The sequence below is a fragment of the Acanthochromis polyacanthus genome, chromosome 14, assembly GCF_021347895.1.
Source record: "Acanthochromis polyacanthus isolate Apoly-LR-REF ecotype Palm Island chromosome 14, KAUST_Apoly_ChrSc, whole genome shotgun sequence".
Taxonomy (NCBI): Eukaryota; Metazoa; Chordata; class Actinopteri; family Pomacentridae; genus Acanthochromis; species Acanthochromis polyacanthus.
The window spans coordinates 2791917-2815006 of NC_067126.1; the positions used below are offsets into that span (position 1 = coordinate 2791917).

At 39.9% G+C, this 23090-nt stretch overlaps 1 protein-coding gene across 9 annotated transcripts in view; it reads right to left on the bottom strand.

Moving 5' to 3' along the window:
- Positions 1-23090, bottom strand: part of LOC110972062 (diacylglycerol kinase beta) — a 134495-nt gene that overhangs the window by 73998 nt on the left and 37407 nt on the right. For 5 of the 9 annotated variants that reach the window (XM_051958715.1, XM_051958716.1, XM_051958717.1 and 2 more), the window contains 8 exons: positions 20965-21352; positions 17073-17149; positions 11224-11244; positions 10735-10885; positions 6180-6242; positions 4969-5232; positions 4275-4427; positions 2833-2882 (listed from right to left, as the gene is read on the bottom strand). In XM_051958715.1, coding sequence (XP_051814675.1) covers positions 2833-2882; positions 4275-4427; positions 4969-5232; positions 6180-6242; positions 10735-10885; positions 11224-11244; positions 17073-17149; positions 20965-21034 — 849 coding nt within the window. In that variant the 5' untranslated portion in view covers positions 21035-21352. Of the gene's footprint in view, positions 1-2832; positions 2883-4274; positions 4428-4968; positions 5233-6179; positions 6243-10734; positions 10886-11223; positions 11245-17072; positions 17150-20964; positions 21353-22327; positions 22454-23090 lie in introns of all 9 variants that reach the window. The other 4 variants (XM_051958713.1, XM_051958718.1, XM_051958719.1 and 1 more) reach the window with 4 other exon arrangements.

Below are 23090 nucleotides of genomic sequence, written 5' to 3' on the forward strand. Positions count from 1 at the left end.
ACATACAGAGAACACACAGAGAACACACAGAGAACAGACTGAGAACACACACAGAACACACAGAGAACATACAGAGAACACACAGAGAACACACAGAGAACAGACTGAGAACACACAGAGAACACACAGAGAACACACAGAGAACACACAGAGAACACACAGAGAACAGACTGAGAACACACAGAGAACACACAGAGAACACACAGAGAACACACAGAGAACAGACTGAGAACACACAGAACACACAGAGAACAGACTGAGAACACACAGAGAACACACAGAGAACAGACTGAGAACACACAGAGAACACACAGAGAACACACAGAGAACACACAGAGAACAGACTGAGAACACACAGAACACACAGAGAACAGACTGAGAACACACAGAGAACACACAGAGAACAGACTGAGAACACACAGAGAACACACAGAGAACACACAGAGAACAGACAGAGAACAGACTGAGAACAGACTGAGAACACACAGAGAACACACAGAGAACACACAGAGAACACACAGAGAACATACAGAGAACACACAGAGAACACACAGAGAACACACAGAACACACACAGAACACACAGAGAACACACAGAGAACATACAGAGAACACACAGAGAACATACAGAGAACACACAGAGAACACACAGAGAACACACACAGAACACACAGAGAACACACACAGAACACACACAGAACACACAGAGAACACACACAGAACACACAGAGAACACACACAGAACACACACAGAACACACAGAGAACACACACAGAACACACAGAGAACATACAGAGAACACACAGAGAACACACAGAGAACACACAGAGAACAGACTGAGAACACACAGAGAACACACAGAGAACACACAGAGAACACACAGAGAACAGACTGAGAACAGACAGAGAACACACAGAGAACATACAGAGAACATACAGAGAACAGACTGAGAACACACAGAGAACACACAGAGAACAGACTGAGAACAGACTGAGAACACACAGAGAACACACAGAGAACACACAGAGAACACACAGAGAACATACAGAGAACATACAGAGAACAGACTGAGAACACACAGAGAACACACAGAGAACACACAGAGAACACACAGAGAACACACAGAGAACAGACTGAGAACACACAGAGAACACACAGAGAACACACAGAGAACACACAGAACACACACAGAACACACAGAGAACACACACAGAACACACAGAGAACACACAGAGAACACACAGAACACACAGAGAACAGACTGAGAACACACAGAGAACACACAGAGAACACACAGAGAACACACAGAGAACAGACTGAGAACAGACAGAGAACACACAGAGAACACACAGAGAACATACAGAGAACAGACTGAGAACACACAGAGAACACACAGAGAACAGACTGAGAACACACAGAGAACAGACTGAGAACACACAGAGAACACACAGAGAACAGACTGAGAACAGACAGAGAACACACAGAGAACATACAGAGAACATACAGAGAACAGACTGAGAACACACAGAGAACACACAGAGAACACACAGAGAACACACAGAGAACACACAGAGAACAGACTGAGAACACACAGAGAACACACAGAGAACACACAGAGAACACACAGAACACACACAGAACACACAGAGAACACACACAGAACACACAGAGAACACACAGAGAACACACAGAACACACAGAGAACAGACTGAGAACACACAGAGAACACACAGAGAACACACAGAGAACACACAGAGAACAGACTGAGAACAGACAGAGAACACACAGAGAACACACAGAGAACATACAGAGAACAGACTGAGAACACACAGAGAACACACAGAGAACAGACTGAGAACACACAGAGAACAGACTGAGAACACACAGAGAACACACAGAGAACAGACTGAGAACAGACAGAGAACACACAGAGAACATACAGAGAACATACAGAGAACAGACTGAGAACACACAGAGAACACACAGAGAACACACAGAGAACACACAGAGAACACACAGAGAACAGACTGAGAACAGACAGAGAACACACAGAGAACATACAGAGAACATACAGAGAACAGACTGAGAACACACAGAGAACACACAGAGAACAGACTGAGAACACACAGAGAACAGACTGAGAACACACAGAGAACAGACTGAGAACACACAGAGAACATACAGAGAACATACAGAGAACACACAGAGAACACACAGAGAACACACAGAGAACAGACTGAGAACACACAGAGAACAGACTGAGAACACACAGAGAACATACAGAGAACATACAGAGAACACACAGAGAACACACAGAGAACACACAGAGAACAGACTGAGAACACACAGAGAACACACAGAGAACATACAGAGAACAGACAGAGAACAGACTGAGAACACACAGAGAACAGACTGAGAACACACAGAGAACAGACTGAGAACACACAGAGAACACACAGAGAACATACAGAGAACACACAGAGAACACACAGAGAACAGACTGAGAACACACAGAGAACATACAGAGAACAGACTGAGAACACACAGAGAACACACAGAGAACACACAGAGAACACACAGAGAACAGACTGAGAACAGACTGAGAACACACAGAGAACACACAGAGAACACACAGAGAACACACAGAGAACACACAGAGAACAGACTGAGAACACACAGAGAACACACAGAGAACAGACTGAGAACACACAGAGAACAGACTGAGAACACACAGAGAACAGACTGAGAACAGACTGAGAACATAAAGAGAACATGTATAGAACATGGATAGAACACAGAGAACACAGAGAGACAACGTGGATGTGGAACTCACCGAGCTGTCCAGAACCCCGTTGCCGTCGGTGTCGTAGAGGCGGAACATGACTGCAGAGAGAACAGAGAACACGTCATGCCAGTTCCTGGACGGGTTCCAGCTGCTAGAACTAAGAACGTTCTGCTTGTTAGCAGAGATTAGCCGCTCAGCTAATGCTGGAACCAAAACAGTTCATTAGATTAACTTGCTGCAGGGAGGAACGGAGAACCTCAGAGCAGAACGGCAGGTTCTACTGGTCAGAGAAGGAGACTTTCTTCTTTCATTTATTTATTGGATTTATGGGGTAGATTTAACAGTTTCTGTGTTTTTAGAATGCTATTTTAAATAAGGCAGTATTTTGAACTGAGACGTTGATGAATTGTTCTTATTTTAACTTAGATTTATAATTTTTCCTAAAGAACCGCGTCATGTTAAAGAACTTTATGTACGCTGAAAATCCACCTTCTTTAAGTTTGAACTGATACTTTGTGAAATTATGCCAATGCTCATTTCAAATCGTTCTTAAATTTTACAAAAAAACTCACAAGTATTCGTTTTTTGAACTGATCAGGCATGTTGGATTCATTCTAAAAAGTAATTCTAAAATAACATAATATACTAATTAACCCTCCTGTTGTCCTCATTCAATGGCACCAAAAATAGTGTCCCCTTGTCTGAAAAAAATCCAAAAATTAAGCAAAAAATTCCCCAACTCTATAAAAAAATTTGCAAAATCTTTAGGATGAAAATTTCAAAAATTCCTTAAAAGTTTCCCTTAAAAGTTTTATTTAAAAATAAAAAACCCAAACTTGGCAAGAAATAATATTTTAGAAATATTAAAAATTAAAATAATATGTAAATTGTAAATACTAATAAACCTCTTCCAAAACATCCTAAAAATATCTAAAATGATTACATATATATCAGTAAAACTTCTCATATTTTCTTTAAGAACATTCACATAAAAATCTACCAAAATCCAGTAAAATTCGTTGGATTTTGGTTAATTTTTTCTGAATGCTCTTAAAGAAACATGTTTCTTTAACATTTCTTTTTTTCCACCAAAAAATGCTCAAAAATTCCCAAAAATGTTTAAAATGTGGAAGTCTTCACTGTAAAAATATATATTTTCCCCACATTTTCAAACTTTAAAGCGGGTCAGTTTGGGATGACACGAGGGCTAAAAATAAATACATAACATCATATTTAACATCTGAAATAACAAACATATAAACACTGTGAATGAATCACACTCATGCTGCAACTTTTAATTCTAATTCAGTGGTTTAAACATTTAAATTTAAAACTCAGATCTTCTCATGAGCATCCACCTCCACTGGACCTTCTACTGGGACCTTTAATAGATCTTTAATCTGGACCATCAGCATCTGTTACCATGGTTACCGAGCTCAGATCCTGGTCCAGGTCCCTCATGAACACACACACAGCTGTAGAGGACTCACACTCCAGCTTGTCCTCAGGTGTCCCCCTCTCCAGCAGAGACAGGTAGCACACGATGTCCTTCAGGAACACCACCTGGGGCGACGGCAGGGGGGAACCCTTCTGGGGCGATGGGCTCCTTCTCAGCGATAGCAGCTTCTCAGAGCGACTCCGGTCTGCGAGGACCAGATACAGGTTCAGGTTTGTCCAGAGACCAGGTTCAGGTTTATCCAGAAACCAGGTTCAGGTTCATCTCGAAACCATCATGATGTGAAGCATGGTGGTGACAACATCATGATGCTGCCTCCACCATGCTTCACATCATGATGCTGCCTCCACCATGCTTCATCATGATGCTGCCTCCACCATGCTTCACATCATGATGCTGCCACCACCGTGCTTCATCATGATGCTGCCTCCACCGTGCTTCATCATGATGCTGCCACCACCATGCTTCATCATGATGCTGCCTCCACCGTGCTTCATCATGATGCTGCCTCCACCGTGCTTCATCATGATGCTGCCTCCACCGTGCTTCATCATGATGCTGCCTCCACCATGCTTCACATCATGATGCTGCCTCCACTGTGCTTCATCATGATGCTGCCTCCACCATGCTTCACAGTGGGGATGTTATTCATGGTGATGTCTACCAAACATAGCATCTACTCTGATGGACATAAGGTTCCATTTTGGGGAGCATCACCTTCAGCTCACCTGGTGACAGTCTGGGGGACACTGGGGACCTGGCAGGACCAGCGTTGGGACTCAGGGCGTTGCTGCTGGCCTCAGAGGCTTTGACCTGGGTGCAGGGTGACCTGTGGGGCCCCCCAGGAGTGTGGCCCCCGGCCCCTGAGCGCTGAGAGGAGGACCGGGATGAACAAGGGGAGGTGGTGGCTCCTGAACCCGCCGTGCTCATCACAGCTGAGTGCTCGGGAGTGTGCCGGCCCATCGCTGACAGGATGCTCTTCCCATTCATCCCTGTTGGTCACCAGCACAATAAGAGACAGAAAATACAACAAACAGAGGCAGTGAGGTTAAAACTAACATATTAACAGTGACAGATGAAGGTAGGGTGTGTTAGAGACAGGGTAGGCTGGTTACTGAGCCCAGAAAAAGGTTCAGTCTCCTGGAAGTTTCCCCTTTAATTGCTTTTAGATTTTAAATCACAGTCAACGTCATTTTGTTTTTCTGACTATTACAAAAAAATGTCAACAAAATCTTCCTCTCTAGTCTCTCAGGTCTTGAGGACGTCCTGCTCTGGTCACATTTATTCATGTTCCATCTTCCTTTGACTGGACTCCAGGAGAGCTTCAGGAACTTTAAATGTTCTTGTACCGTCCTCACTGATGCTTTCAACAAGCTTTCCTCAGAGTTTCTTGGTTCTTCAGTCTTCATGGTGTAGTTCTATCCAGGAGTTCTGAGCCTCCCAGATCCAGGAGTGTTTATCCTCCATCACTGACCTCAGATCATCCATTAAGGACTTCTGGAACCAACTGGCTGCAGCTAAGTTACATGAGAGCCACTTGAAAGGAGCTGAATATTTATAAATCACTCCTTTTACATTTATAATTTACTGATATTGTAGAAATCTGTTTACATTTTGACATGAAAGAATCTTTTTTTTAATTTTTGGTAAAAAAAAAAAAACAACTAATGAAATTGACGTTGGTTCGGTGTTGAAAAGCAGCCAAAGAGGAAACTTTAAAGGTGGTGAACAGTTTGATGGAGCCTGCATAAGAAGCAACAAAAACAAACACAATCCAAATATCAAAAACCAAAGGAGCACAGAGGACAGGAAGTAGGTCATAAAACCACGGCATCACAAAGCATCACTGTCATCAAAATACCAGCAAGTCACCACAACAACAAGAGCAACAACCAGCAGCAGGTCTGGACATGGACCCGCTCAGACCTGGTTCTGGTACCTGTGATGGGGGCACAGGCCACTTCGGTCTGAATAGAGATGCCTGCATCAATGGAGCGAGCTTCTGAGGCCGTGATTGGAGGAGAAGAAAGAAAAGCGACAGACTTTATGACCTTCATGGAGCTCAGGACAGACAGATCATGTTTAGAAACTGATCAGATCATATTTAGAAACTCTTTGTCATGTTTTATGTTCTATATTCTTTAACCCTCCCATTGTCTTCATTTAAAATATTGTTTCCTTGTCTGAAAAAGCACAAAAATTCAGCAAAAAAAATCTCCAAATTTCTGAAAATTTGCAAAACCTTCAGAAAATTCCAACAATACCTTAAAACTTTCCCTTAAAAGTTTTATTTTTAAAAAATCCCCCAAATTTGGCAAAAAAATTCTTGTAAATATTTTCAAAAAATGAGACAAATCTTCCAAAAAAAAAAAATCCTAAAAATATCTAAAGTGATTACATATATATCAGAAAAACTTCTGATATTTTCTTTAAGCACATTCACAAAATAATCAACCAAAATCTAACGAATTTTGGTTGATTTTTTTGTAAATATTCTTAAAGAAACATTTTCTTTTTCCACAAAAAAGGCTCAAAAATTTCCCAAAAATGTTGACAATGTGGACATCAGAAGTTTTACTGTGATTTTTTTTTTCCCACATTTTCAAACTTTATAGCGGGTTGATCTGACCCACAGGACGATACGAGCGTTAAAGGCGTCCGGTGAACGTTATTCCTCAGACAGGGTTTAATAGCAGCAGTAAGCAGCTCAGTCCACCAGGGGGCAGCACAGACCATCACACACCGACTCCAAACGCACCGATTAATAAAACACCCATCAGGTTCTTCATTAACTGAACACAATAAATGAATTTATTACGTTTAATATGGCACCTGTATTCATTCCTCCGGACATGGAGTCCTGATATATTTGTTTGTGCCTCAGAAAGATGAAAGATCAGGATAAATAATTCCTGCTGCACGTAGAAATATCTTTGTTAGTGGCTTCTAATAGTACTTTCTACATATACGGGGTTTTTCATGCAACAGTAAGTAAAGAAAGTGAGTCTTTGTCATCTCATTTGACAGAAATCAACACGTATTTCTGTTATTTCTGAACATTTGGTGAACAAACATCTCTGCTGTGCTTCAGTGAATAAAATCCAGTCAACAAAAGGGTTAAAAAGACATTTTTAGAGTCTGAGCGTCTGATTATTCTGCTGCTGCGGCTCATTTTCTTTGATGATGCTTAAAAACTCTTTAAAAGGAACATCAAAGATCCTTCTGTGTCAGAAAGAACATTTGAAAGAGATTTTTAAAGACTTAACAGAAGAAGGCATCCAGAGAGCGTTATCTACGAGTTCTTATAACGTTTACAACTCATAATCTGCTGTTTAAAGAACGTTTTAGGGACATTTATGATTTCTAGCAATGTTCTGATGAGATTAGAGCAGAACAAAGAGCTTTATCTGAAACATTTAGAGGATGATGTTCTGTGAGAGCAACTCAAAGCAACATTCAGAAAACATTTAAAAGATGTTATGGAGGCCTCGTGTTTTTTTAAATGTTCTTGTAGCGTGATAAATTAACAAAGGTGGAACATTCTGACCATGTTCTGAGGATATTACAGAATCTATGAAACATTCTGACAACGTTCCATCATAAGAGAGGAAGAACGTTAAACCACCATTCAGAAAGGGTTCCAGATGTTCTCAAGGCCTTTAAATGACAGAATGTTGTTTCTACAGAACGTTTTAGAACGTTCTCCTCATGTGATCTGTTAGATAACACAGATATGCTGTCAAGGCCTCAGATGACAGAACGTTCTCTAAAAACATTAATGGAATTTGCTAAATGAATGTTCTGAGGATGTTGTTGAAGGAGCACATTACAGAACGTTCTTCTGTTAAATGCTCTCATGATGTTTTCAAACCAACGTTCCAGAAATATTTCCCAGAAACTACAGAGACCTCAGATGACAGAATGTTTCAGAACGTTGCTGTAATATGATTTATTAAAGGTGGAACACTTTGTCTTCCTGTTAAAGGTAGAACATTAGGAGAACGTTCTTCTACAAACTCTTTCAGTAATGAAAAGAGATGAAGGATGTTCTCAAAGCAACAATCAGAAAACGTTTTAAAGATGTTGTCGAGGTCTTTAAATGACAGGATGTTGCTTCTACAGAACGTTTTAGAAATGTGGTATGTTAAAGGTAGAACACTTTGCCTTTTTGTTGAGGGAACACATCCTAGAACGTTCTCTCCACAATAAAAACAAACAAAATATGTTCTCAATGCAATATTCAGAAAACATTTTCCAGATGTTGTCGAGGCCTCAGATGACAGAACGTTCTTTAAAAACGTTCCTGGAGTTTGTTAAACTAACAAGTGGAACATTCTGGGTAAAATGTTCTGAGGATGCTGTTGAGGAAACACATGAAAGAACGTTCTTTGACGAAACATTGTCACAATGTTGTCAAACCAACATTCCATAAATATTTTCCAAGATGTTTGAGGCATTTAAAGGACAGAATGTTGTTTATATAGAACGCTTTGGAACGTTCTCATAATGTAGAACATTCTTTCCACAATGAAAACAAAGAACGTTCTTAATCCTACATTCACAAACTGTTCTCCAGATGTTCTCGAGGCCTTTAGATGACAGAACGTTCTTTAAAAACGTTCCTGGAAGTTGTTAATATAACACAAGTGAAGCATTCTGGGTGAAATGTTGTGAGGATGTTCTTGGGGAAACATTTCATTGAACGTTATTCTTTTAACATTCTCATAATGTTCCATGATGACAAATGTCCAACATTCCACAGATATTCTCCAGATGTTCTCGAGGCCTTTGGATGACGGAATGTTTCAGAACGTTCCTGTACTGTGATTTATTAAAGGTAGAACATTAGGAGAACGTTCTTCTACAAAACCTTTCACTAACGATAAGAGATGAAGGATGTTCTCAAAGCAACCTTAAGGAACGTTTCAATCAGCTGCTTCTCTAGACTAAACATCCGATCAGTTAAATGTTCTCTACGCCTCCTGTCTAGAAACGTCTCCATGATTCTATCTCCATCAGGTTTCTACTCTCCAGACTGACGTGGTGGAACCAGACCAGGGGATCAGACGGTTCCTGAAGGTGTCGGCCTCCAACTGTTCCCACAAACTAATCCGTCTGAAACGCCGTTCGACTCCCCAAAGTGACAAACTGTCGCTCACATTGGGCCTCCTGCACTCTGCGCCCAGAATAGAACATAGTTCAGCCTCCATCTGGCCGCTCAGCTGCTCCTCCAGCAGATCCTGGTTCTGGGCCCACAGAGGACCACCGGGGAACGTGGAGGAACTCATCCAGCTCTGTTAGATGGCCTGGACATGAGGAGCTGCTGCCCTCCACAGTTACAGCCTTAAATACCGCTAAACGTCAGCTGAAATAAAACGCTGCTGACGGTCAGAAAGGAAGGTTTTAGTTTATTTAGTTCTACAGATCCAGAGTCCTCAGAGAGAATCTACCTCTGAAGTTCAGTTTATTTGTCTGATTTAAGCAGCAGCCTCATAGAAACACTCTGAATGAGATAAAGTTGCTCTATATTAGTTAAAGTTGACCTACACCACTGTTCAAAGCTTTGGGCTCATCCAGACAATTCCATGTTTTCCATGAAAACTCCCCCTTTTATCCATGTGCTAACATAACTGAACAAGGGTTTTCTAATCATCAGTTATCCTTTCAGCACCATTAGCTAACACAATGTAGCATTAGAACACAGGAGTGATGGTTGCTGGAAATGTTCCTCTGGACCCCTATGGAGATATTCCATTAAAAATCAGCTGTTTACAGCTAGAACAATCATTTACCACATTAATTATGTCTACACTGGATTTATCGTTCATTTAATGGAACCTGCATTGGAAAAAAATGCTTTTCTTTCATAATTAAGGACATTTCTAAATGAGCCTACCTTTAGAACAGTAGTGTATGTGTGTCTGTTTTCTGTATGTAGTTTTTCCTGACAGTTTTATATTCAGTTAAAATTATAGAAAACTGTTGATTTAAAGTAAAACCTATAGATTCTCTCTTTTCATAGAGCTTCAACATGAAAACCACAACATTTGGTTTAGCAAACAAAGCAGCAGCAGCACACACACATTCTGGTCCACATGCTGATTTTCTTTCAGAAATAAGGACATTTCTAAGTGAGCCTGAACTTTGGAACAGTAGAGCATAAATATGTGAGTGTAGTGGGAGAGAAGCAGCACCGTTCAGCTGGATGCAGTCTGCTTTCTATTTACTTTTTTATTCCTTTGTTTGTGTTTACTTCCTGTTTTCCAGCACACTTTATTTTACTAGCATGATGTTTGTCTTCACAAGGCTTCCTACAACCTCCTCACAACATCAGGTTTACAAATCTATGAATGAATCTTTTAACAGTGCTCTTAAATCATTTTTTCTTAGGTCCATGTTCTACTGGTTATGCTCTCATAAAAACAGCCTCAAGGCTAAAGTTAGCACAGAGCTACATCCACCACCAGTGACTAAACATTCAATCAGCAGCTCACCCAGTAGACTGGTTCCAGCTCTGGACTGGTCTGGAGAACATCCGCCCGTCTTGCTCTTGAAGGAGGTGAAGAGATGCTGACACAGTTCTTCTGGGATGTCGTTCTCCAGGTAGGTGGCCATGAAGAGCTGGAAGCCCTCATAGTCGATGGGCTGCAGGAGGAAACAGTAGAGAGGTTAGCTTCTGGGTGGAGGATGGAGGTCACACCATTAACTCTGTACGGCCATGACAGCAGAGAAGAATGAGATGGACTTCAGCTGGAGGTGTCCTGAAATGAAGGTCTGCAGCCTGGATCTGGAGCCATGGCTGATGTGGAATGGAAGCTGCATCCAGACTAAGCTTTGGAGAAAACCAGGAACAGCAACACCTGAGCTGCAGTCCTGAACGCCACCATGACCTCCGGCCTCTGACGGGCCGAGGAGATGAGGTGTTCATGGACTGAATGAACATCAACACCACACAGCATGCAGAGCCGCCGGACGGAGCTTACTTGGTTCAGAACGTCTTGCTTCTGGTTAACAGTGAGGGAGCAGAAGAAGAGAAGGTTAGGAGGAGGTGCTTCGTCCTAAAACCTACACCTGAGCTCCAACAGGTAGGAAACAAACTCACAGGATCTATTTGGTGTCATTTTGGACAAATTTAGCATCATCTCGGACACTAGCTTGGAAAATCCAAACTGAATCTCCATGTAATCTCCTATCTCCATGTTAGGAGATACAGGAGAGTCAGTTTGGCATTGGGCGAATTGAATCGTGTTTCCCTCCCGGTCCAGTTTGGTACGACCAATCATAGCACGGGAGGCGGAAGCTAATGCTGTGTCATCTTCAGCGCCTCGAAGATGATGCCGGGGGGGGGGGCAAAGCGAATCTTTTTGTGGTCTCTTGGCGTTTTGGATGGCGTTAGTCGTTGCCTCTTTTCACTTGACGTTTCCGACGATGAGGAGGCAGTGGATGGCTCGTTACTTTCGGCTTCTTGCCGTTGTTTGTACAGAGGAAAATCCCGTTCCAAACGTGTGAGTAAATTTAAGCAACTTTTACACATACGCACCGACTTGGTTTGGCTCCGATTTAAAGTTATTCCTAACACCGCTAATCGTTCTAAGGAGTCTTTTGTTGCGTAGCCTTTTCAAAAATAAGTGTTGTACTTGAGAGTACCCCATGTATTCGCAGATTTTTGTGACAAAAACGGCAGTAATCATTCACCGCGACGCTTTCTCGGCTGCATGTCATTGTTGTTTGGACTACATGGACTTCAAGGTCGATTTGTTTGTGCGTCACATCCGTGTTACGCTGATTGGTTCTTTCTCGTTCAAGCTGCATTCGTTAGCCCCTCCTTTTTGAAATTGTCTCGTATCATCACAAAGCCAGACTGCCTTTATTTGTATTTATATTAATACATAAATAAAGTCAGTCTGGATTTTCCAGGCAACTCGGACACATTTCATGTCTAAACATCTGAAAACTGGAACCGTGTCTGGTCAAACTTTAACAGATTCTACTGATGTTAGAGCCTCAGCGGGTGGAGAAATCTGGACAAAAATCTGTATTTTAGTAGACACATGGATCCATCCATAGATATACACTAACAGGAACTTTATGGAGACACGAGACCAGCCTGGATGGGCCAAGAATCATTAATTATTGTCATTTTTAAAATAATTTTGAGTCATTTTAAACCAACTTCATCTTATTGTGGACACGTTTCAAGAGACTTTGGTTAAATCTGAGTCATTTCTAATAGATTTCAAGTCATTATGGACAATTTAGAGGCATTTTGGACAAGTTTTAAGACATTTTTGAAAGATTTCTATCTTCTTTTGAACAAACTCGAACCTTGAAATATGGATCCATCCATAGATATACACTTATAGGAACTCCTGAACAGATTCATATTAGTCTTATTTTGGACATCTATTTCTATAGATTTAGATTTAAATTAACACCAACATTGTAGTGTTCCACCACTTTATTTAGTTTAAATGTGCAGCACTTCAGCATCTCCTCCACCTTCAGCTCAACCAGACGTTATTAAAGGACTCCACCTGATCTTTGCTCCAGCAGCCACAGATCCTCCAGGTCTTCCTCTCAGGGTTTAGACAGATTTAGAGCCAGTAAATCAAATAAACTGATTAAATATAAGAACTGTGGAGCTCTGGTTCAGACCAAAACAGGACAAAGTGCAGCAGAACCCTCCAGGACGTGACGAGAGTCCTCCTGGTTCTTCATGTCTTCTCCTTATTAGGACAAACAACCAGCAGCTTCCCTCCATGTTTCAGGTTTCACAGCATAAAGAGGAGGTTCTGGTGGAGAACATGTTCCTCAGGATTCTTCTGTGAACGTTCCCTCGGGGCAGCTCTGACACATTTACACGCTTCATTTAGTCCTTTTCATTCTGCATTCAGAGATGAAACCTGCAGAACTGTGGAGGCTCCAGTAGATCAGAGCGCTTTAGCATCATTTTATCGCTGCTTTTCTTCCATTCTGGTTGTTTTCTGTCTGATTCAGTCATTTTGCATCTTATTTTCTGTGGTTGTGATCATTGCTTTTGTTGTATTTTGTTCATTTTGCATCTTATTATGGTTGTTTTTCTTCCAATTTTGGTAGCTTTATGTCTGATTTGAGTGATTTTTCAATTCTTTGTTGCCTTTACTCTGTTTGTAGGCACCGTTTGTTTGATTTAAAGCATTTTGTGTCTTTTGTTGATTTTTGCTCCTTTATGGTTGCTTCTATGTCTTTTTTCCTTTTCTTTGTTGTCATTTTGTCTCTGTGGTCATTTTGTGTTCTATTTTCGTTGTTTTTTTTGTCACATTTGGGACATTTTGGGTCTGATTTTAGTCTATTTCCTTCTCTTTGTTGCTTTTTTAAAAAATCTCTGTGGTCCCATTTTGGTCATTTTATGTCTCATATCGGTCATTTTGCATCTCTTCATGGTTGTTTTTTTGTCATTTTGATTGTTTTGTGTTGCATTTGGGACCTTTTGTGTCTGATTTCAGTCATTTAGCATCTTGCTGTTGTCATTTTCTGTCTTTGTGATCACTGTTTTTGCTCTATTTTGTTAATTTTGTGTGTCTTTATGGTGTTTTTTGCTCCAGTTTTGTCGTTTTGTGTCACATCTTCATTGTGTTGCATCTCTTTGAAACCCTTCGCTCTGTTTTTTTTCTCATTTTTTTGTGTGATAGCACCCCATGATTCAGATCCCGGTCAGGGTGCAGTAGTCCAGTCAGGAGGCCATGTCCTCAGTGCTGCCTGTCTGCGTCATGCTGATCCACTCTCAGATGTACGTCGCTTTGGATAAAAGCTGAAAGAAACTGTACAACTGTCATTTTGTTGGGAAAGTTTACGCTCGTCTTTTGGTCCATCAGAAACACAAACGACCTGTTTGTTGTAGTTTGGAGCTGAGATGTTTTCTCCTGATGACAGAACGACCAGTTGGACCGATGATGATCTGCTCAGTGAGAGTTTATCGACCAGCTGCAGGGGACGAATTATCTAAAATCATTTAACAGAGGATGGAGTCTGTTCAAGTGATAAATAAACAAATAGATCTTGTCCTGATTTTAAGGTTTTCTGATTCATTTTTGCTTCCTAAAATCAGTCGCATCAGCAGAAATGACATGAACGAGTCGAGTCTTTAAATATTCTGGAAGTAATGAAGCAGCTGTTTGTTTTAAAAGATACGAGTCTTTTCCAGAACTGGAGGACATCTGGGCTTCTAAATGCTTAAAAAGTAAACTTTCTCTTCTCCAGTTTTCTGCTCCACATTGATCAATAATAGGTATTGATTGGCTCATTTTTATTCCATGTTTTCTGTGTTGTTGCGAACCCTACTCTAATCCATGCTAATGTGATCTTTTTCTCAGCAGTAGAAGCTAGATATTTAGCTAGCTGTTACTGCTGACCACTGATGGAAAACAGTCCAAAGAATGAGTCTGATCCTGATAATATGAGGTAGAGAGAGACATTCAATTAAGGCTGACAATGGATGAAAAGATGGAAAATAGAAGAGAGGACATAGCTTTGATCTGCACATTCTGTAGGAACACTGTTGGAGGATGGAAACGACAGAAACAAGACATGAAACGACAGAAACGAGACACAAGATGACAGAAACAAGACACAAAATGATAAAAATGAGACAAAATGAGACACAAAATGAGACACAAAATGACAGAAATGAGGCACAAAATGAGAAAAACTATCATCAACAGGTTCTGCTAACAGGTTGTGGGACTCACATTTTATGCATAATAATTATTATTTAAAATATTATGTTGATTAAAAAATGTTCCTACAATTACAGTGACATCAATTAAAAAAAAAACAAAAAAAGGAGATTTAAATTAGATTTGAATTGTTTAATTAGAGATTCAGTTTGGTCCTCAGGGGGCTGGGACAAGAGAAAAATGGGATTTAGGGGAACTCCAGACTTATTTGGTATTTAAAATATTAAAAACATTCTCTTCTCCTAGATTTTATAGATTTGGTCTCAGAACAGGAATATTTACACAGATAGTGCATGATTTAGGGTTTAATATTTGTATTATTGGATGTAAAACATCCTCCAGTTCTGGAATGATCCATAAAATCCAACATTGGTTCTGAGCGTGTCTGTCAGGGTTTCCTGTCTGGAGCTACAGGACGCTGTGGTTAAAAGCAGCTAATAGAGATCCACTCCAGCTGCCACCACCGACCCATGACTCACTGCAGAGACGTGCACGCCCACGTGCACGCTGATAGATGGCAGCGGCATCGCGGCGCCAACCGACCGCCGGGTCAGTCTGGACCGAACGGCGCCAAACGTCCAGCCGAGCTGTTCGTCATGTCGGCAGAGATGCTCAGAGCCGACGATAAGGAGAGGAAGGAACCCTCTGAGGACAGCAGGAGCTAAAACCACCGAACATCAGACCACAACATGTAGAATCACCACAGAAAGGTTTAAATCAGGACTGAACGATGAAAAAGCACCACTGGGGTTCAGGTTCTTGGTTCAGACGCAGTAAAAATCCCAGTTCAGGTTCTAACGAGTGTTTCATGAAAATTAAAGAACTTTCCTGATCATAGAAGTGATCAGAAACACTGGAGATTGACCGATATTAGCATTAATTAAAGTGATCAATAACCAAACAGAACCAAAGCTTCCATCCATGTTTATCAGCTCAGTCTGGTTTCTAATGACTCCTAAAACTCAAATCAATGAAACACATGAATTTCTGTCCCTAAAACAATCTGTGCTATGGTTGGTTTTGTTCATTTGTGATCATTTTGTGTCTTTTTCCTTCTGTTTGTTGTCATTTTGTCTCTTATTTTTTGGTCCATTCTGGTAGTTTGGTGTCACATTTGGTGTCTGGTTTTAGTTGTTTTGTCTCTTTGTGCTGATTGTTTTTGTTCAATTTTAGTCATTTTTTTTGTCTCATTTTGTTATTTTTGTGTGTCTTTGTTGTTGTTTTGCATCTTATGGTTGTTTTTGTTCCAGATTTGGTCATTTTGTGTCTGATTTTAGTGATTTTATCCCTTTCTGGGTACTGCTTCTGTTTGATTTAAGGCTTTTTGTCTCTTATTTTGTTGATGTTTATGTTTAGTTGTGATCATTTTGTGTCTTTTTCTTTCCTTTTTGTTGTCATTTTGTCTCTTTGTGGTATTTCATTGATCCATTTTGGTGGTTTTGTGTCACATTTGGGACATTTGGTGTCTGATTATATCCATTTTATCCCTTTGTCGTCGTTTCTGTTCAATTTTCGTTATTTTTTGTCTAATATTGCTCATTTTGTGTCTCTCCATGGTTGTTGTTGTTCTAGTTGGTCATTTTGTGTCTCAAAATTTACACCTGACTTTGTGTCCATCATTTTGAAGAAAATGCAGAAACATCAGTTAATTTGGTTTCCACTCGGTAAACGTTCAATAAACTGCTGCCATTTGGTCTCTGTGCGTCGTAATGTTAATTTTCTGTCTCTGTCTGGTTGTTAGGTTCCAGAATCTTCTATGATGGACTCACACCAACATGGCGTCTTGCTTGTGAACTTTCTGTTTCATTTCAAAAACAGTTTCTGACAACATTTGAGGCCAGAAATCAGCTGCTGAATCGTCCTCATTTCAGTTTAACAACAGTCAGAGGTTTGACGATAGTTTCATGAGGCATTGGACGTCCACTCCAGGTCAAGATGACGCCACCAGAATGCTCAGTGACTCAGCAGAAAACCAACCAAAAAACCCCCAGGAATCAGCCTCCAGACTGATCTGATCTGAAAGCTGAACCTGATCCTCAGACTTCATCAGAAACATGGACGATGTTTTCCTGAATCAGAGGAGTGTTTCCGATCAGCAGGTAAAAGCGTCGACTCACCTGCTCCGGGTTGTATTTGGACAGAACTCCTTCACCGTGGAACTCCTCCAGAACATCCTTCAGCTTCTTGGTGGAGTCTGAAGACAGTAATAATCAGTTTTTAGGACATTTACACTTTTTAAAACCCAGATCATGAAAGCCTTCACAGGATAAAAACACAGTTTGGTTTGTAAAAAGGGAAAAACATGATTTACAGCATTTCAAATTAAACTCCAATGAAGCATTGTAACACCTGCAGGTTCATCTACACTGGAAATAAACGTTAAGAAACTACCTTTAACTTTTATGCATTTTTACTAACTTAGTTTTTAGTTTATTATTGACTTTGTCTCTGAGATGCTTTTATTTTTCATCTCTTTTTGTTAATCTTTCTGATCTTTATCCAGTGTTTGTTTAATTTCAGTTTAGTTCATTTCTTTTTTTTTACATTTTCCTGTGAAGTACGTTGAATAACTGCTGCAGGATGAGCTGCTTTAGAAATAAACTTCATAAACAAAGACACGGTCACTTTTAAGGCTGAGTCCTAAAATGTGACAACAACCAGTCAGATTTGTCTCGTTTAGTCCAAAGATCGTTAGTTTACTGTCACAGAGGGAAGAATTTTGGCTTTTTTCCTTTTAAAAGTGACTCAAACTGACTAACTGATCATTAAAACAGTTCATTGAAGCCTAATCGATTAATCATTGCAGCTCTAATGTGAAGAAAAAAGCAGCAGATTGTTGTTGCTAATTAACGTCTAATAACGATCATTTAATCCACACGTATCGATCAGATCAGAGCTGCAGCTGATGATCTGTTTTCTTCTGATTCATGGCTCAGATCATCACATCCTGAACAGCTGAGAGGCTGAATGAGTCAAACAGGAAGACGCTGCTGGTTGATTTATCAACGGACTCACTTTTTTTTCTTTACATCATTAACTCTTCAGTCTGATCCAGTATCTCTGTTCAGAACCAGCCTTTAAGTTGTTTTCCATTTTTTCATCTTTAAGGGCCAACAGTTATTCAATATGGTCAGTGTGAGCAGGTTCAAGTCTTATTTTGGATATTTGAAGACATTTGGGACAATTTTCCAAACAAACTGGAACCGTGTCTGGTCCAACTTCAGATTCTACTGATGTTAGAGCCTCAACAGGTGGAGAAATGTGGACCAAAGGCTGAATTTTAGTGGAAATATGGATCCATCCATAGATATATACCGGGCTTTGCAAAAGTTCTGTTACACTCGGTTTCGTGATCTTTAGAGACGTTTACATGTCGGAGTGAAAAATTCCATTAAATAAACTGAAAGTTCTACCTTATAGGCAGGTGTCCTTAATGGTGAAGATCTTTCAGTGATCTTTCAAGAATGGTGAAGACCTGAAAGATCTTCACCATTCTTTAGCCTCTCCGCGACTCTGTGGACGGTCATCCGGCTGATGTTCAGCACAAAGGAGAGCAGATATCTCAACTCTTTTGACTTCCATCTTGATACAACTTCACCGGAGAAAAAAATTTGTATTAAGGACGCCTACCTGAAACAAATAAATGAAACCCTGCCTTGTTGTATATTTGTATTTGTTGTAACTGATGTTAGAGCCTTAACAGTTGGTGAAATATTGTTTTAACAGAAATAGACTCCATCTATATACATACTATACTACATACTATACTATATACACTTACAGAAACTTTATGGAGACACTCTACCAGCCTGGTTCAAATATTAAATATTTAGGACCTTCTTTTCATTCTAAGGCCAAAAATATTAATTATTGCCATTCTGAAAAATGGTCAATAATTATGGACAAACTTGAAGTCCTTTTTGAAACATTTTTTGTGTAATTTAAAATTCAAAACAGTGAAATGCAGAAACATTGAGCATTTTACACTTTTTCTTCCATTCTAAGGGTCCTCTGTTGGATCCATTCAGTCGATCTGATGAAATGTTCTGTCTGCTCTCACCACATTTCACTGCTGTTGGAGTTTCATTTATGGAGATAATAAATCCTTTTTATGAATTCACATGTATTTATTGAGGGTGAAAATATTTACCAGAGCTTTATTTTGGGTCCCAAATAAGAGACAAACTGTGGAGTAAACCTGAGGCCGTCTCTTCTCCTCAGACTTTATTATTTTCTGACTCTCAGTTTACCATGAAGAAGCTGCAGAAGATTCATGAATGAACCGTGACCATTACTGCCGGCTTAATTAGATTCCATCAGTTTGCTGCTGAGGCTGGCTGACGGTAACAGGATGCAGATTAAAGAGCAGATAACACGTCAGTAACAGTTTGATGATTCACTCCGTTTAACTGCACCATAAATCTGAACACAAACAGCATCTTTAGCTGCTTCATCGCCTCTCTGCTCTGAGCTCAGAAACAGGATTTGATCACACTGACAAATGGAAAAACACTCATTTCTTTGTGTGAATGCTATTTAGTTTTGGCGTTTTGTGTTTTTTCTGGATATTATTTTCAGCTATTAATTCACTTAATATAAGGTGTGAACAGTGGAAATAACATCAAATATATTTCAATAATGTGAAGGTTATTTGCAGTTTTGACCTGTTTTTTTAGGGTCAATGTGCAAATTAAAAATGTTTTTTCTGTGATTAGACACGTGCTACTAATTCACTGAATATAGCATAATAGTGGAAATAACAGTAGATATCTGTTAAAAATTATATTTTTAGCTGATTATACTGAAAAAATATTGTAATTTCATAGTCAAATGTTGTAAAAGAACAAACTTCTCTTCATAAAAATGCAGATTTCTTTGTGTGGATGTGATTTACAGTTGTGGCCTGTTTTTTTTTTGTAAAAAGTCAACGTATGCATTTTTTTCTGTGATTTTATTAGATAGTCTGTATTTTCACAAAATAATTCCCTATATCAGTCCTTTATATGAATACATTTCCAACCATTTACCTCAGAAATACTGAAGCAAACTCCATCAGAACATCACACAAAGAAAAAAACTAGTTTGGATTCTGGCTTACATCACCTGGAAAGACATTTTTCAGCCTTTTATAATTTTTTTCAGTGCAGATGCATTGAATATAAAATCACCCCAGTCATTCTAGAAAGACTTGTTTATTCTAAATACAGTTAACCACATCACCTGTTGAAGTTTCCTGATTTTACAGAACACCAACACATCTCAGAGTGATTTAGAGCATCCTGCAGCATTAATTAAATATTTTCCCATGTATGTGTGTCCGTTTTCTGTCTTTAGTTTTTTTCTGAGAGCTTCCCATTTAGTTAAAATGATAGAAATATGTTGAGCTGCCGTAAAACTTATAGATTCTCTCTTTTCAGAGAGCTTCAGCATGAAACCCACAACATTTAGTTTAACAAACAAAGCAGCAACACACACACATTCTGGTCTCTATGTGAAATGGGGACCTGCTTTTTGATCATCACCTGTGGAGACGCCCTCTCTGAAGGTCCTAGAAATCTGATAAAAATAAATTAAATTCACCAGAGCTTTGTACTACTGTATATGAGTTAAATTAAAGAAGAAAAAAGATAAATATGGCTGATGAGGACCTCATTTGAATATCATTTGCATATTTGGCACGACTTCCAATTTAATCAGTGGTGACCTTGTAACTACAATATGTACACTACTGTTCAAAGGTTTGGACTCATTCAGACAATTCCACATTTTCCATGAAAACTCCCACTTTTATCCATGTGCTAACATAACTGCACAAGGGTTTTATATGGTGTCGATGTGAAATAGGGACCGGCTTTTGATCATCACCTGTGGGGACCACCATCTCTAAAGGTCCAAGAAATCTGACAAAAATCAGGTAACCTAACTAGAGCGTTGTTAGCCTGCACACAACTTCAAATAGCTCAACTGAAGAAGTAATGTTTTCACCAGGTTATATGGCTTTTTACTTACATTCGCTGTACTGCTGCAGCTGACTGAACTCCGCTGGGCTCAGACAGACCCAGTTGCTGTCTCCCATCATGCCAAGGGGCCAAGGCCTGGAGCCTGGAGTCTGGAGCCTGGAGTCTGAGGAGTCTCTGGTTCTGGGAGGACGTCTGATGCCTCGGTGGTTTCTGACGTTATCCTTTGGTGGAGTTGTGAAGTGGAACCGAGGCGAAGAGGTTCTGGGACGTCATCTCTGCCTCTTTATGTCGGGATCCTCACAGAAACTGAGGCTTTAATTTGTCACTTATATTCCCAGAAATGAGCCCAGAGGATGAAAAAAATGAGCTGATTCTAACAGAAGTCCTGCAGCCGTGAGAATGAAGTCAGACTGAAACCAGCAGAATCCTCCAAACACCTGCAGACAGAAACAGAAACATGACTCCGGTGAACAGCAACATTCTCTGGAATGGAAATTAAATATTAAACGCTTAAATAGCCTCATATTAGTGGTTATATCAGTAAAATCATAAGAAAATCATCATCAGAAAGCAGATCTAGATGAATGAGAAGCTGCTGGAACACAGCTGTCAGAGTCCACAGGGTTCTAGAGGATCCATGAAGAAGGAAGTTCTTCCTCTAGAAGCAGAACCTTAAAGCTCCACTCATCACATGGACAGAGAAAAGGTTCTGGAGGGAAGTTCTGTGGTCAGATGGAACAAAAACTGAAGGTGAGGCCATTAACCCCAAGAACACCAAACCTACCATCCAGCATGGAGGTGGCAGTATCATGCTCTGTGGAACTGAAGGTTTATACAAAGTAAATGGAATAATGAAGAAGGAGGATCACCTCAATGTTCTTCAGGAAAACCTAAAACCATCAGCAGAAGGTTGATCTTGGACACAGTTGGATGTTTCAATCAGACAATGAGTCCAAACACACATCAGACGTGGTAAAGAAATGGTTCCATTAGGATAGAATGAAGGTTCTAGAATGGTCTCCCCAAAGTCCTGACTTAAACCATCAAGAACCTGTGGACTGATGAAGAAACAAGTCTGAGTCAGTTAAATTGATGGTATAATGATACTGCCACCTCCATGTTTGACAGCAGGTACAGTGTCCTGAAGAGTCGAAGATAAACCAGAAGAATCGAACTGAGGTGGAATCAGACAAATTTATCCAAATACTAACATTTCTGTTTGTATATTTATGACCCAACAGATTTTCATATTTGCAGAAGACCTTTAGTAAATCCATGAAAGAACCAAAATGTCTGACTGTGTTTTTGTGACAAAGATTCATAAATAAAACAGAAACATCTTCAACATCAGAGCTGCTGATGGAACCAGTGACATGAAGCTGCAGGTGAAAAGCCAGAAGAACAAAAATGACCTGAGCTCTGCATTCAGAGCAGGTTGAACTGAGACTGCTGCCAGAGAACACCAAGTTCCAGGAGATAAAAGCTCAGCGACTGACTCAGATCCACCAGGGAGAAACGACAGAGTATTTTTAGAAACCCTGCAGAAAGAAAACGGAGGTAGTTTGGAAATGAAAGACCAGGTTAGCATGAAGACAGACATGTGAGGTCCAGATTCAGAAGGCAAAGTCAGATTTTATTTCATACAGATATTTAATTATTTACATCTCTACTCTGTGGAAACACTGCCTGCAGTTCAACCCAAAAGTCCCTGGATATTTGTCAGCACATGACAAAAGCACATGGTGTGTTTTGCTGAATTTTTAAAAGAACTGTGAGAAAATGTCCCAATTTTAAACTTACATGTGGTTAATTTTTCCAGATTCATCCACAAATTATTAGTTCAAGAACCATGAAAGAGCTAAAAACGGACCGTATTTTTAGTTTTTACTGTTTCTGGCTCAAAAAAATTGTGGAATTTTGGTATATTTTAACAGACATGATATTTTAGAGCTACTGATTCGTTTGGGGGATCATTATTACATTTTATCCAATAGATCATTTATGATTCAGCTGTAAATTAATACAAAAACCAAAGAAAAAACACAGTTCACTGCTGACAGAAAACTGGAACCTAAAGCTGCGTGCTCCTCTCAGTTTATCTAATAAGTGTAATGTAATAGCATAATAACATGTTACTATGGTGACTGGGTGCTGGCAGACAGGTGAGTCTGCTTC